The 13,504-nt window shown below is 35.4% G+C and overlaps 2 protein-coding genes across 3 annotated transcripts; both read right to left on the bottom strand.

Annotated features, from left to right (window-relative positions):
* Positions 1 to 395: 395 nt before the first annotated feature.
* On the bottom strand, positions 396 to 8,169 carry LOC113770705 (WD repeat-containing protein DDB_G0290555-like). 2 transcript variants are annotated; one of them, XM_027315257.1, is made up of 12 exons: positions 7,899 to 8,169; positions 7,620 to 7,735; positions 6,908 to 6,937; positions 6,686 to 6,822; positions 6,300 to 6,479; positions 6,120 to 6,183; positions 5,918 to 6,025; positions 4,656 to 4,809; positions 2,931 to 3,020; positions 2,529 to 2,584; positions 1,471 to 1,528; positions 396 to 1,009 (listed from the first exon to the last, which is right to left on the bottom strand). In XM_027315257.1, the coding sequence occupies exons 1-12, from the start codon at positions 7,978 to 7,980 to the stop codon at positions 696 to 698; spliced, it is 1,389 nt and encodes a 462-aa protein (XP_027171058.1). In that variant the 5' UTR covers positions 7,981 to 8,169; the 3' UTR covers positions 396 to 695. The 2 variants fall into 2 exon arrangements, with proteins under 2 accessions (XP_027171058.1, XP_027171059.1); XM_027315258.1 differs by having other exon boundaries at positions 396 to 1,006.
* Positions 8,170 to 11,265: 3,096 nt separating this feature from the next.
* Positions 11,266 to 13,236, bottom strand: LOC113771616. The gene is made up of 6 exons (XM_027316188.1): positions 13,045 to 13,236; positions 12,721 to 12,972; positions 12,573 to 12,626; positions 12,098 to 12,464; positions 11,543 to 11,995; positions 11,266 to 11,315 (listed from the first exon to the last, which is right to left on the bottom strand). Exons 1-6 carry the CDS (start codon positions 13,234 to 13,236, stop codon positions 11,266 to 11,268), a joined length of 1,368 nt encoding a protein of 455 aa, XP_027171989.1.
* Positions 13,237 to 13,504: the final 268 nt, after the last annotated feature.

Here is a 13,504-nt window from a genome sequence, read left to right as displayed (position 1 = left end):
ATCATTATAAAAATCAACTCAAAATAAGTAAATAAATTATATCAAACTCTTTCACAATCACAAAAAGGAAAAAAATTAAACAAAATTCAATTTATTATAATTTATAAATAAGATATTGCATAGTCATCCAAAAAAATGAGTAAGCAAGGATATCGAAGAAGAAAAAAGAGAAGAAAGTGACTTTTGTTTTCTTTTTTTCAATTTTTGGGCTTCATCTGTTTGACATGTGAATTATGTATCAATTGAGGATTAATGTAATCTTTTTACAATTACTAGAGAAGGTAAATGATATTTTTAAAAGCTCAAGGGAGCCAAGTGATATTAGGAGAAACTTCCAAGGAGGTTTCTGATATCATCCCTTTACAGATAACCACAATCAGAATCAGAGGCAGAAATGGCACAGACAAGAAAACAAAGTGAAAAAAACTCATTTTAGAAGCAGATTTTTTAGCATGAAATGCTGAGAGTCAAAATTTGAGATCCTACAGTCAAAAGGAATCTATAGAAGCCAAACATCTAGGATCCATCTACCCTCCAGAGCTGAGGTTGAGTATTTCAATCTGCTAACAACTTACAGCATGCATCCTATCCAACAGGAGCCGAGGATTTACATTTATGATCCCAGAGCAAAAACTGATCCTGATGCATCTCGTCTCCAACTGACTAGTTAAGCAGCTCATTAATTAAGGAACTCATCACTCTATGGCAAATCGCTGTTCTTTCCTATTTTTTTTCTTGACTTTGTCGCTTCCACTGTGTACTTTAGATGCCTTTTTACGTTTCACTGATACCATTTCCTCAACAACTCTATCTGGTATTTCACTGAAATCTTTTGGCTGAGGCAGCAGATCCTTGTTCTTGCTTATTTTCCTTGACTTGAGATTTTTGTTTCCCTTGTGCATTGTGGATGCCTTTTTCCGTTTCGCAGGTAGTGCACCTTCATCAGTTCCATCTGATATGTTGTCTGGAGCTTGTTCCTGTTGTGGCAAATCAGCAGGAGCAACTTCTTCTGCACAAGCAAAATTCCATCTCAAAATTTTTTATTTTGTCAGCCTCCAGCCATACTAGCTGAGCTGGCTCTTGGGCAATTTTTAAATACAATGTTACTATAATATTGGAGCTTTCTACCGAACAGGCCACTTTTTGTAGTCAAATTAGATGAACAAGGGATAAGATGGGGAAAAACTCAACCAGGGAAAAGGAGACTAATACAGAACAGAGACTTGGTTCGCTCATAAAATGGAAACAGTTCTTCATGGGGAAAAAGAATTAATCCTAAGTCTTCATCTATAACATGCAACACTACCCACACCCAGCAGAAAAAGTGTATAGCAGCAAGCTGGAAAATGTGTAAAAATCACTTCATATCCAGAGATGCTCAATTTGTGCACTCTGAATCACACACCAATTGAGATCAGTCCACATTGCAGTTTCAACATAAGCAACATTAACAAAAGAGAATAGACTCACTTCCATTTCTATAATAAGAATCAAAAACAACATCGTGAAGATGCTGCTTCAAGAAAACCTGCATAAAACATTGAAAGAAAAAAGTTAAAATACTGAAAAAAAAATTGTTCAACAAAGAAAATGGGTTTGAAAAGTGAATCCTGAATAAAATTAGCACCATATTCACATTTTACTCACAACTTTATTTTCACACACCCTCCTAGCTCCAGAAGGCCTCCTAATTAATTGGCCTCAAAATGTAAGACCTAAATGTATTGTTGAAGGTCAAGTCCAAACAAAATTGATTTCAAGATACAAATGCTTCAACACCTCCAGTTTCCAGTTTAGAACTTTAAAGAGGGGAAGGGACTTGCATAGGGCTAGTTCTCCATGGATTTAATGAAACCAAGTGGGGTCGGAGGAGGGCTATAATAAAAAAGGAAACAAAAGCCAGTGATAAGCTATGCCTGCATTTCTTAAGACGTATATATACTCCAAATTTGAACAAGGAACCACTGCAGCCCTCAACCAATGACATGTTACTCTAGATGGCCAACATAGCTAAATTTGTTATCCAGTTTGACTTGTCACATTATCTTAATGCTTGTTTCCAATTAAACCATTCAGCTTCTTTAATCCAAGTTAGTTCATGGAATCAGGAATCATTCAAATGAACAACAAAAATAAGATCTTCCTCATTAACGAAAATCCCCTACACAGTCAAACTTCAGCAGATTTCATAGAGAAAACAAAGATTCTACTGAAAAACCTATCAAACAATAGCCGCACTTGTGCGAAAATAGCTGTCCTTAGAATAGTACACATACATAAGCAAAATTTCCCAGTAAATTAGTACTATCTTCTCAGCAAGGTGTAACCCACAGAATTAGGTAGCAGAGGTTATTCCTCCACATCTCAATGAAAGGAGGACACAACAGGATACAAATTTAACAGAATATTAACCTGACATGCAGATAGGGAGGGGGAAAAAATAACATGCATATTGATGATAGCAAAAAGGAAAGAGTTTTTGAACTGAGATCATCAACAACTTTACAACTAATAGTCTCAAAAATTACCGGAGACAAAAGTTGTCGTGAATTTATATCCCAAATGCGCAGATAGTTGTCCAACCCTGAAAAAGAGTACATTATGTTAGCAATCAAACTCATGAAAAGACAATTCTTGGAATCAGCTGCAACTGTCTAAGAGCTGCTACTCCGGTTCAGCTACATCAAAATTGAAAATGAGAGGATGGCTTAAGATATCTTTCATGATACAACAAACTATGCATTACAATGGGTCTGATACCATCGCTTTCCGCCCACACAGGGCCTCTAATGCTTTGGAGGACAGGGTGTCACAAGGACAAATTAGCCAAACACCTCCCCCCACTCTTCCCCCTCCCCAGGAAAAAAAATTGACATTTCAAAAGTGTAATGGGAACTTTTGTCTGGAGTTAAAGAAGAAACAATACTTACCACAGGATGCTATCACAGGAAGTTCTGGATGCCTCACTATGGATCTAATACTTCCAGAACATTTCCCAATGAAGCTTCCCAACAGTTTCCCTGAGATACACAAAAATCAAACATTAAACTTGACTGATTCATCAAACACAGAGCAATTCCAGGCTTCTCTGAAAAAAAGCCCGGTGCAGACTACATCTTGTGACTTAGGGATCATGAGAAATAAAAGAATTCGCAAGTGAATTAAATAAATGAGAAGATGTGAATTAGTGACACTAAATATGGTATAAGTAATAATATGGATGAAGACAGCTTAGCCAAGATATATGAAAAGGCCACAGCACTGATTTCGGAGGTGCAATGAATCTTTTCTTTATATACTTATTTATTTATTTATTTATTTGGGGATGAGTAAAAGAGGTTGATAAAATCAAATTATTAACATAAACAATTAAAAGACACTTGCCTTAATAACCTAAAAGAATAATCTCTTGTAGGGAAAGTGAAAAGGCTTATGATACTGCACTCAATGCATTTTCTACAGAAATCCCTACAAGCACTAGTATAATTTCAGTATACTGTTGTAGACTCTAGTACATGGACTTTGACTTGATCTCATATACTAACAACAATTATTACCAGTAATATTATTTTTGGGATAGTGGAACCCATATTCAATAATCTAAAAACCAAAAACAATAAAGACACAGAGCTAATCTATATTATCTCCTCTTAAGTAAACATCAATTAGCTACTATCTAGAACAATTCATGCTGGCACTGTAGCCTGCTTTTTGCACCAACCAACATATGGAATGGAACCATCTGACATCCCTAGTCTGAGATGAGAAATTGTAATGTAACCATTCACAACTTTTTTCCATTAAAAAATCTCATATTTCATTTAACGCTTCACTTGTTCCCCTCCATGGACGATCTTCAGTCTTTTCCTTTGTTCATAGATACAGCCCGACTTAAGACTAATTTCCATAGATCCAGCTTGGTGCAAAACATATCAACCAGAAAATTCAAAACTAAATATTCCAAACTTCTAATTCCACATTGTATCAATAATAAACAGACAAAAAGTCATGGCTATCAGGGAAACATTCCAAAACTGCATAAACAGAATCAATTGAGAACCCAACTGCAAGCACGTAAATGTGGCGATTCAAATTTGACCTCAATGCTCACCCCACTCACCAAGAGAGGCCAAGTTAAACTGCCCACAAACATTCACTTCAATAGAGAACTCAACAAAATGTAGGCAGTGGATTTTAGGCTGCTCAATTTTTGAGAACCAAAACTAAGCAAGAATCTACAAGGGAGTAATAAGAACTGAAGCCAAGCACAAACCCCATATCAATGAGTATAAACATGCAAGTACTTGATCTTTGCCAGTTTATTTAATTTGAAACGAACAATTAATCGACCAAAATTTTCAAAAACAGATTATCAATATTTTGGGCCAATGGCTACTTCTACATTCATACTTCATGTTCCACTCCAGCCAAAACTCTCATAAACAGATCTAAGAGGCATGCTTATGATGACACAGTGTGATACCACAAATAAATATTTTCAATAGCGTAAAATTTCATATATCAGCCTTTATAACTTGTAGGCAACCAATAATTTTTTGGACCAAATCTCAGTCATGGGGCAAAAATACAACCAAACAACAAAAAGAACATGAAACAAGATAAGCATGAGATTAGATGCTCATGAAGCTCCAAACCTGTGCGAATATCAAAAGAAGCTAAGTCTCCTGATCCATTTCCAACATAAATTGCATGTCCATCTAGGTCTCCAGCAACAGATTTGATAGCGGTCTCTCGAAAGTCAAATGACATGATGGGCCTTCGTTGAGCAGAAACATCATAAAGACGCACCTGCAGAAATCATTATGTAGAATTTTTCTGATCAGCCAGAGACAACAACAGGCGGCAGAAATATGATCTCCCCAAAGAAAATAACAGGGAAGAGTCCGGATATTTTGTTTTTAAAATTCACAACTACGTCATGTAGGCAACAAACCATGCTTCTCCAGTCAACTCAGTTTAGCGCTAACAAACTATAACACCACAAATTTCCACGAAACTTCTGTCATAACATGATTACCACGAAGACAGAAAGGCTACAATTATAAGCAACACACTTTTAAGGTTTGCAAAACAAAGGGCATTTGCTTTCTCCCTATTCATAACCACTTAACCAATGCTTCTCACCCGACAACTCTTTATGCAACTTAAGTAAAGGTTAATGTTAGATGAAAAAAGATTCAGTGGTTTAAAGGAGCAGCAGAGATCAATCAAAGACCAAATTTGTAAAAGCATCATTTTCTTTTTTGGCTTTTCCAGTTTTTGCACTTAGAAAGTTCACTTACTTCAGTGCATAAAAAGTGCTAGGCTCTTGGTTCTTTTGCCCTAAAGCACACTGGACACTTACTTAGAACTCATAAGAACAGTCTATTGTGTAATTAACCAAAACAAGAGCAGATTGCTTTAAAAAATTTTAGCTTCCCTTTCGTTTACTGTATGGGAAGAAAATCTAGAGATAGAAGTCTTGACAGGATTTTTACCAGGACAGAGCAGTTAAACAAGTAGCAATGCATTTCATGGTAGGTATAAATACAGAAATATAACTCTTGTTACTAATATTACTATGATGATTATTATCATTTAACACAAAATTGAGCCATCCCTTTAAATCTCTGAAAAATGAGAAGAGCCAAAAAAAAAAGCGCAAAAATATTGATGAAATATTGTGGAGAAACTCTGAATTCAAAAAGTCACTTGCTCATGTCACATCTGCTTTAAAACAAGAAATGGAGATCCCTAAGTACTTAAGAGATATCAAAGCCCAACAATCAAGAAGGAAGGAAATGTACTTCTAGTGGAATATAAAATTATAAAAAGTTAAGGCACAAATTACATCCTTGGTGTAGGTGAAAGTCATGCACCTGACTGCATGATCAAACTGTATTCCTTTAGAAAATACCTGGTGAAAGTTAGTGCCTGACACAAATTTCCGGTGATCTTCGTTGCCTAAAAATGATGCACACGTGAACCATGTTGGGCTAAATATGCCAAGGCTGTTTTTAACAGGCTGCAGAAGATAGAAAGTGGCAACCAAATGCCTCAGCCAGCAACTTTAGGAAAGTCTTTCACATAAATCACGTATACAGAAAGGAAAAACTCACAGATTTGGCATTCCAGAGTTTTGAACTTGTGTGAAGGTCCCATATATTAACCTCAACTCCTTTCCTATATTACAAAAGAGAAAGTTTCCAGAGACCTTCAACCAAATCACCAGAAAGTTCATTCATTCTCTATAGTAATGCATTAAGGATGCTATCCTATTGAAGCTTACAAATACTTACCCTCCAAATAATGCATAGCATTCACTTTCATCCACTTTGGCAAATAAGATGTCACCAGAACCACACGCATTCCAAGTAGTCTCTGTAGCATCACCTATACTATCTGTTTGTGATTGGGGGATTTCAATAGCCCTCATGGTTGTGCGCCCTTTAATTGTACATGTAAGAAAGGTACATAATCTAAAACAAGGAAAGAGGAATTGAATAGGATTAAAGAAATGAAACTGAAGAATAACAGCATATTGCAAGATGTATCAAATAAACTGCAGCTTATGGGCTACCAGAGTTTTAAGTATGTCCATGTATGCTTGACTATCTTCTTTTGAAAGTAAACAAGATCAATGTAGTAAAATTCTACATTAACAGAAAGCATGTCAAGATCTTACCTGGATGATGACTCAATACTCTGCTTCCTGAACAAATGCAAACCAACAATGGCGTCACTTTCAGGACATACATCAGTTTGACTAGCATTGGGAATTGAAGCTTGAAGGTTTCCATTGACAGGACAGAGAATTTCAATCTGAAAAATTGGCATGAAATCAGAAAGAGTTACTTGGGAAAGTAGACAAATCGCTTGGTTTAATATGTGAAGAGAAATGACTCACCAAACCATTTTTTCGAGCAACACCTAACAGCTGCAACAGATTAGCAAAACAAATCAAAACAAGTGTAGACTTTATTGCAACTACATTTCAGCAGTTAATAGAAAATCATAACAGCAAAAACGTGTTAAAAGTAAATTTATGCTGATATATTTCAGTTATATGCATGCTTATAGAGATTACTCCCTTAAAACCAAATATCCCATGCTAACAGTAAATATGCCTACAAAAAGCGAAGAGATATACGTAAAATACAGTAGCAGAACTCCACAAAAAGTCACTAATTATATTCTCCAATAAAAAAGTCAAATTTTCCATTGTAAATGCAACCTGTATTTTGCTTTGCTTATGCAGAATGATCAATCATAAGCAATAGTAGGCCTGCAAGCATGGTGCACCTCATACTTCCATCATTTTTACAATTCTTCGTGGCCAATGAAAAGCATCATCAACAACTAACATGGTGATTAAACTTGCAAGTATGTTTGACAGATTTCAAGTTCAAGCTAGGCACTTCTCCAAATTTATACACCTTCTTATCCAACAATTCATTATTCAATTTTGCATTCAGTTCCAATTAACCCACAATCTCCACTTTCCTTGAAAAAAGCATAAAATTTTCAAAGAGAACAGCTTTTACCAAGTGAAATTATTCTACCAAACATTTCAGTCACAGGAACACTTAATCAAATCAAGCGATTCACAAAATTCATACAGGTTCTGACAAACGGTCGATAATCGATGCAGCAACAATAGCTCTTGTAGAATCAGGTTCCCCCCACGTTTCCACCACCTTAGGAACTGATTTTTCCTGCCCTCTAGCTTCAATAACTATTAACAACCAAAAAAAACCCAAAAAATTAAAAATACTAAATTCATGAGCTCAAAATCAGAAGGGATATCACATCTTCACCCAAAAAAAAACTAACTTTGACAAGAATAAATGAACAAATAACTAAAAATGCAGTAATTGAGTTGAAATTAGTATTAGTACCTTTTATTAAGCCAAGACTATCGAAGGTTAAAGCTCGAAGTGGAGGGCAACCGGGGTTATCTACAGTACTAGTTCGGGGCATTGTTCTTTTTTCTTCTGGGATTTTTTTTAAAATTTTCTCGAAAGATGTTAACCGGATAATCAGTGCAGGAGTGTGTTGGAGGTTTAGTTGGATAATCAACGGTTGGTTTTCGTACTCCGGCGCGAAAAGGGGTGGTGGGTTTAGGAGCACCAGGCAGTGGGAAAGGCGCCGGTGGTTTGGGGTTTCTAGCGACGACGACGAGGGGCTGGCCGCGGTTGTGCCTGAAATTTTCAGTTTCAGGAGGCTGGCAAAACTTAAAAGTTAATTGGGCTAAACCTGACAATTATGTCCAAAACCCAATAACCCAACCAAACCCATCCATTAATTTGAGAGGTTGGGTTGGATAAGTTGAATATTGGATCAATTTTAGGTTGGGTAATAAAAATCCACATATATTTTGGACAATTTGAGTGTTAGACACCCATTATCCAACTTAAATTAAAAAAAGAAATAAACAAATTACAAGGGATGAGATCTGGGATGCCAAACTTAAAAGTTAATGGGGCTAAACCTGACAATTATGCCCAAAACCCAATAACCCACCAAACCCACCCACTAATTTGAGAGGTTGGGTTGGATAAGTTGAATATTGGATCAATTTTAGATTGGGTAATAAAAATCCACATATATTTTGGACAGTTTGAGTGTTAGACACCCATTATCCAACTTAAATTAAAAAAAGAAATAAACAAATTACATGGGATGAGATCTGGGATACAAAAACATTTCATTGTTCATGAAACAGCATGAGACATGAGCCAAAGCAGGGCCTCCATGTATGGATACTTAACAAAATTATATGAGCTACTTAACAATAATACTTACTTGCATGCGTCGACGATTTATTATTTTCTCATATTCAGGGCATTTCATTCCCTTTGCTTTCATAATATTTTTCGCCACTTCTTCTTTTGTTATACAATCAAATATAAGCCCATTTGAATTGTTATTTTTTAAAAATTTTATAAAAAATATACTGTAACAATTTAATATATATATATATATATAATAACAAAATAATTAAAAAATGCGTTCAATAAAACATAAAAAAAAAAATTTTGGAAAAAAAATAATAATCCGAGCAAGTTTGCAGTCACCATATCATATGTGTGCATTTCCCACTTCTTGTTGTACTAGTAGTCATTTCCGTTCTCAGTTCTAGTAGACTAGTTTAAAAAGTGAGTGTGTGTTTGTATCTGTGAGTGGTTTAATGTGTGAAAATATGTCTATCTATGTGGAAATGTGTTTATGTGAGTGAAAATTTTTTTGGAAAAATCGCCAATTTGATTCCTAAACTTTTTCACTTAATCCAATTTCATCCTTTACGATTTTTTTTTTCACCAATTTAGTTCTCAAACAATTTTATCGAGTTCAATGTAGGACTTATTGGGCGGCGCCATCGCATTTTATGTATTTTCCACGGCGAATCAAGGATATAATTGGAATGACAGGTTTAATTATCTAATTATAGGGATTATAATAGCAACTTTGACACGATGAAAGAAAAGAAACCTTTGAGAATTGGGAGAGGAGCTCATAGAAATTAGGGCAAGTCGTCGAACTTGGATATTTGCAAGTGAAATGCAATCAAGTAGAAACTTTAACAACTCCGCCTCAAGTTGATATAGCAGCCAACACTCAAATCTGGATAGCCAAGCAAGTGGGCAATCGACAGGGGTAAAGGGAGATAGGATAGAATTCTACAATAGGGATGAGACAGTAATTTGTCATTGCCGTGAAAAATGTAGAATTGTAACTTCATGGACATTGGCGAACCCAGGCAAAAGATTTCATGGGTGCATAAATTATGGGGTAATTTTTACAATTAATAACGACATATTGCTTGTATATTTTGATGTATTATATAATTTACTACAACTAATAGCTGGAATTAATGGTCATTGTAGACCCCAAAAGCCTGCAATTATTTTCTGTGGTATGATCTACCTATGCAACAGATGACAAAAAATATGATGGCGAGAATTTTGAAGAATTTGAGGAAAGATGAGGAAGAAAATAATTTCATGAAAATTGAACTCTCTAAGCTTGTAGAAGAAAACAAGGCATTCAAAAGTGAAATTAGGAAATTGAAAGCAGCAAGAAAGTGGCTAATGTTGGTCGTGATTTGCATATGTATTATGGTTATTGCTGTACTATTATCCAGTGACAATGAAAGGAATGTCAACTTAAAAATGCTACATTAGATCCTGCTGTATGAAGTTAGCAGTTGAGTAATTGCTTCATGTAATTTGAATGCTATAATGTTGGAATGTAGACATTGGTGTATGGAACATGTTTATGTACTAAAATTGAACATTGTCTCAAATGATGTTTTTGTAAAATAATTGAGAGATTTTGTCAAAGTTGCTGAGCACATTATCTCAAACGACATCATTGTAAAATGATTGAGAGATTTTGTCAGTTGTTGGACACATTACCTTGAAAGACGTCTTTGTTAAAATTTTACCATAGATTCACCTCAAGTTGTATAAAAAATTTGACAGAGTTTCGTCTTAAATTTTGACAATCCTTACTCACACAATTGTATAAAAAATTTGACAGAATTTCGTTTTAAATTTTGACAATCCCTACTCACATAATTACCAAATATATCATATAAAATGCTAAACAACAAAAAGAAAGTCAAAGTAAATGGTACAGGAAGAGTGCCAATAAAAGTTCATAATCATCAACATAGGTGTGACATTGCCAATATAGCAGGCTGAATTTTACAAAATCATTGAATTCTCTTTAGACAAAATGCAGTCACATCAGATCATTAGAAGTTGACACATGTATATTGACCAAAATACATCAAATTCCTATTGTTAATCCAATTAATACTTTATGACAAAATCGAAGCTCTTAATGTACAAAACAGAGCATATCTCACAAAATAGAAGCTTTTTATTCCCAAGTTCCATTAAGTTGATCGGGTGACAATATCATCTTCTTCATCCAATAGCCTATGTGCTTGCACAAATAAAATCACATGTCAAAAGCCATAAACAATCTCCTTTTAAGTCATGTCAAAATCATTGTCTAGCAAATGTGCAAGACATGCTGTTAACTTTATAAATTACTTCAACTTACTGTCTCCTTTTTCCTAGTCATTTTTCCCTTTGATGGAGGGAATGGACCAAAAACAGTCATAGCTGCCTTCATTTTTCTCTATGCTTGAGCTTGCCAGGTTCCACATGTTTGCCAGTTATGTCCTAAGTCATGACAGAAGGAACACTTGGTGAATTTCTTTTGCACTTCAGATAGTTCTTCTTAAGCTGATGGCTATAAATCAATAACCTCTTGTTCATCAATAGCAGCCTGCGCTTTATCACCTGACCATGAAATAAAGTTAAAACAGTTAACAAGTATAAGAATAAAATTATTATGAACTACAAATACATGGAAAAATCCTATTGCTGACCAGTTGGAACATCTGACATTGAGCAAGATTATGGAGGTACTTTGGTCAGCTCCTTGTCGAACATTTGATCTGTACACATCAAAATACCATTAGTTAAGTATTACATCGTAAAACTAGTGGAGGGATAGGTCAAATTACCAGGTTTTGGGGGTAATTCACATGTAGCATTCTCCCTTGTCACGAGATTTTGTGGACAAGTTCTTTTGTTATGGCCAAGTGCCTTGCATTTGCTACACTTGTTGGAGTTGGACGGTGGTGGCCTCTTATTGCTAGATGCACCAAACTCATTAGGAGGTACCAGCAGTGGACACTTTCTCACTATATTCCCCTTTTGATTGCATTTTTTATATGTCATTCTAATAAGGCCAGATTTGGAAAGTTTGGTAGCCCCCTTCGAATTAGGCCTAGGCTCTTCTCTTCTTACTTTCTTTGGCCGACCAGGTAACTTCAACTTCAAGGATGATAAGATAGGATCCTTATCCGATTGCACCCAAACATTTTGCCCACTCAAAGAAACAATTGCTGGCTCATAAGCCTTCAAGTAACTGTCTCGTGAGTAGTAATGATGAACAAGACTTTCTAGCTCTTGGCCTGTTAAAGAAATATAACAAATCACATGGCAGCATGGCAATCCAGTCAACTCCCATCTCCTGCAGCTACAGGTTTGCTACTTTAAGTCCACCACATGTTTGCCTCTATACATGTGTGTAACCTCAAATTTATCTTGTTCAGACCATCTCGCAATGTTTGCAGCTACTTCTGTTTTTGCCTTCTCTAGTTTCTTTTGAATTTTTGGGCAGATCTTATCACTCATCTTCTTTATCCATTCCCTTTTTGTACGAAACCTTTCCATTAGATAGATTCTAATAGTCTCAAGCATTCCAAGGATTGGCTTTTCCCTTGCATCCATTATGACCGAATTAAAGCTTTCACATAAATTATTAAGGAGAATGCCACACTTGGCAGCTACTCGAAAGTATGATCTTGGCCAGTGATAGGGAGAGCTATTGTCATTTAACCACTTCCAAGCAGCTACATCATAATCCCTTAAACACTCAATCTAATTTTCAAACATCCTTATGTACGATGACCTTGCACATGTCCAAAATATTTCCTTCAATGCTTCACCCGGATGATATTTTTTGAAATTGTTGTGCAAGTGCCTTACACACTGTCTGTGCTCAACATCAGGAATGACTTTCTGAATTGCAGATCCTAAACCCTGCAAAAAAGACAAATATAGGTTCAAAACAATCAGTAAGCATTCATATATTTGTAATAAACATATACAAACAATGTAATCTAATTTTATTCACCTTCTGTTTATCACTTATGAATCTCCAATTTCTTTGATCATTGATTGATAGATTATATTTCAAGAATTCAATAAACCACTTCCACGATCTCTTCTTTTCTGCTTCAACTACTGCGTATGCAACTGGATAAACATAGTCATTTGAATTTATTCCAACTCCAGTTAATAATACACCCGGATGTGGACCTCTCAAGTGGCAACCATCAACTCCAATTATCTTCCTACAACCAGATTTAAATCCTCTCTTCAGTGCCTTGAAGCAAATGTAAAGTCTCTGAAATCTTTATTTTTCGGAATCTTTATCTAATATAGTTTCCATGTATACTGTAGAACCAGGATTTGCCTTCATTAGTTCATCACAATAATCCCACAATCTGTTGTACTGATCTTTATAGCTCCCATGGATCAAAATTTTTGCCTTCATGAATGTTTTATAAACTTGAGATTTAGTAATGTTTACATTCAGCTCTGCATGTACTTTATCCTTGAACTCTGCAACTGTTATTCTCTTGTTCATCCTTAGAAAATCCATATATTTTCTTGCTAAGAAACCTGAGGTAGCTCTCTTGTGGTAAAAGGTCTTGCCACATGTGTGTGTTGGACCCATTGTCTTGATTGCAATGGAATCATCACCTTCATCAATTTTAGAAGCAATGCAGGTACCATTATGACACCAATTTACAACCAATCACTACACGAGTTATTGCAAAATTGGGAGAGATAAAAAAAAAAGGATGACTAGATATACACATCAAGAAAAAAAAAAAAACTAGACAGAGAATAAT

The sequence above is a fragment of the Coffea eugenioides genome, chromosome 5 (genome assembly GCF_003713205.1).
Source record: "Coffea eugenioides isolate CCC68of chromosome 5, Ceug_1.0, whole genome shotgun sequence".
Taxonomy (NCBI): domain Eukaryota; kingdom Viridiplantae; phylum Streptophyta; class Magnoliopsida; order Gentianales; family Rubiaceae; genus Coffea; species Coffea eugenioides.
This window is presented reverse-complemented; position numbering and strand designations above follow the sequence as displayed.

Coding starts and splice junctions, on each gene's coding strand:
- LOC113771616 (XM_027316188.1), bottom strand. CDS start 13,236: ATGAACAAGAGAATAACAGTTGCAGAGTTCAAGGATAAAGTACATGCA. Junction 12,627..12,720: donor TCATAAGTGATAAACAGAAG/GTGAATAAAATT, acceptor TCTTTTTTGCAG/GGTTTAGGATCTGCAATTCA. Junction 11,316..11,542: donor TGAATTACCCCCAAAACCTG/GTAATTTGACCT, acceptor TTTCATGGTCAG/GTGATAAAGCGCAGGCTGCT.
- LOC113770705 (XM_027315257.1), bottom strand. CDS start 7,980: ATGCCCCGAACTAGTACTGTAGATAACCCCGGTTGCCCTCCACTTCGA. Junction 6,938..7,619: donor TCGACCGTTTGTCAGAACCT/GTATGAATTTTG, acceptor AATCTGTTGCAG/CTGTTAGGTGTTGCTCGAAA. Junction 1,529..2,528: donor CACGACAACTTTTGTCTCCG/GTAATTTTTGAG, acceptor TGTTTTATGCAG/GTTTTCTTGAAGCAGCATCT.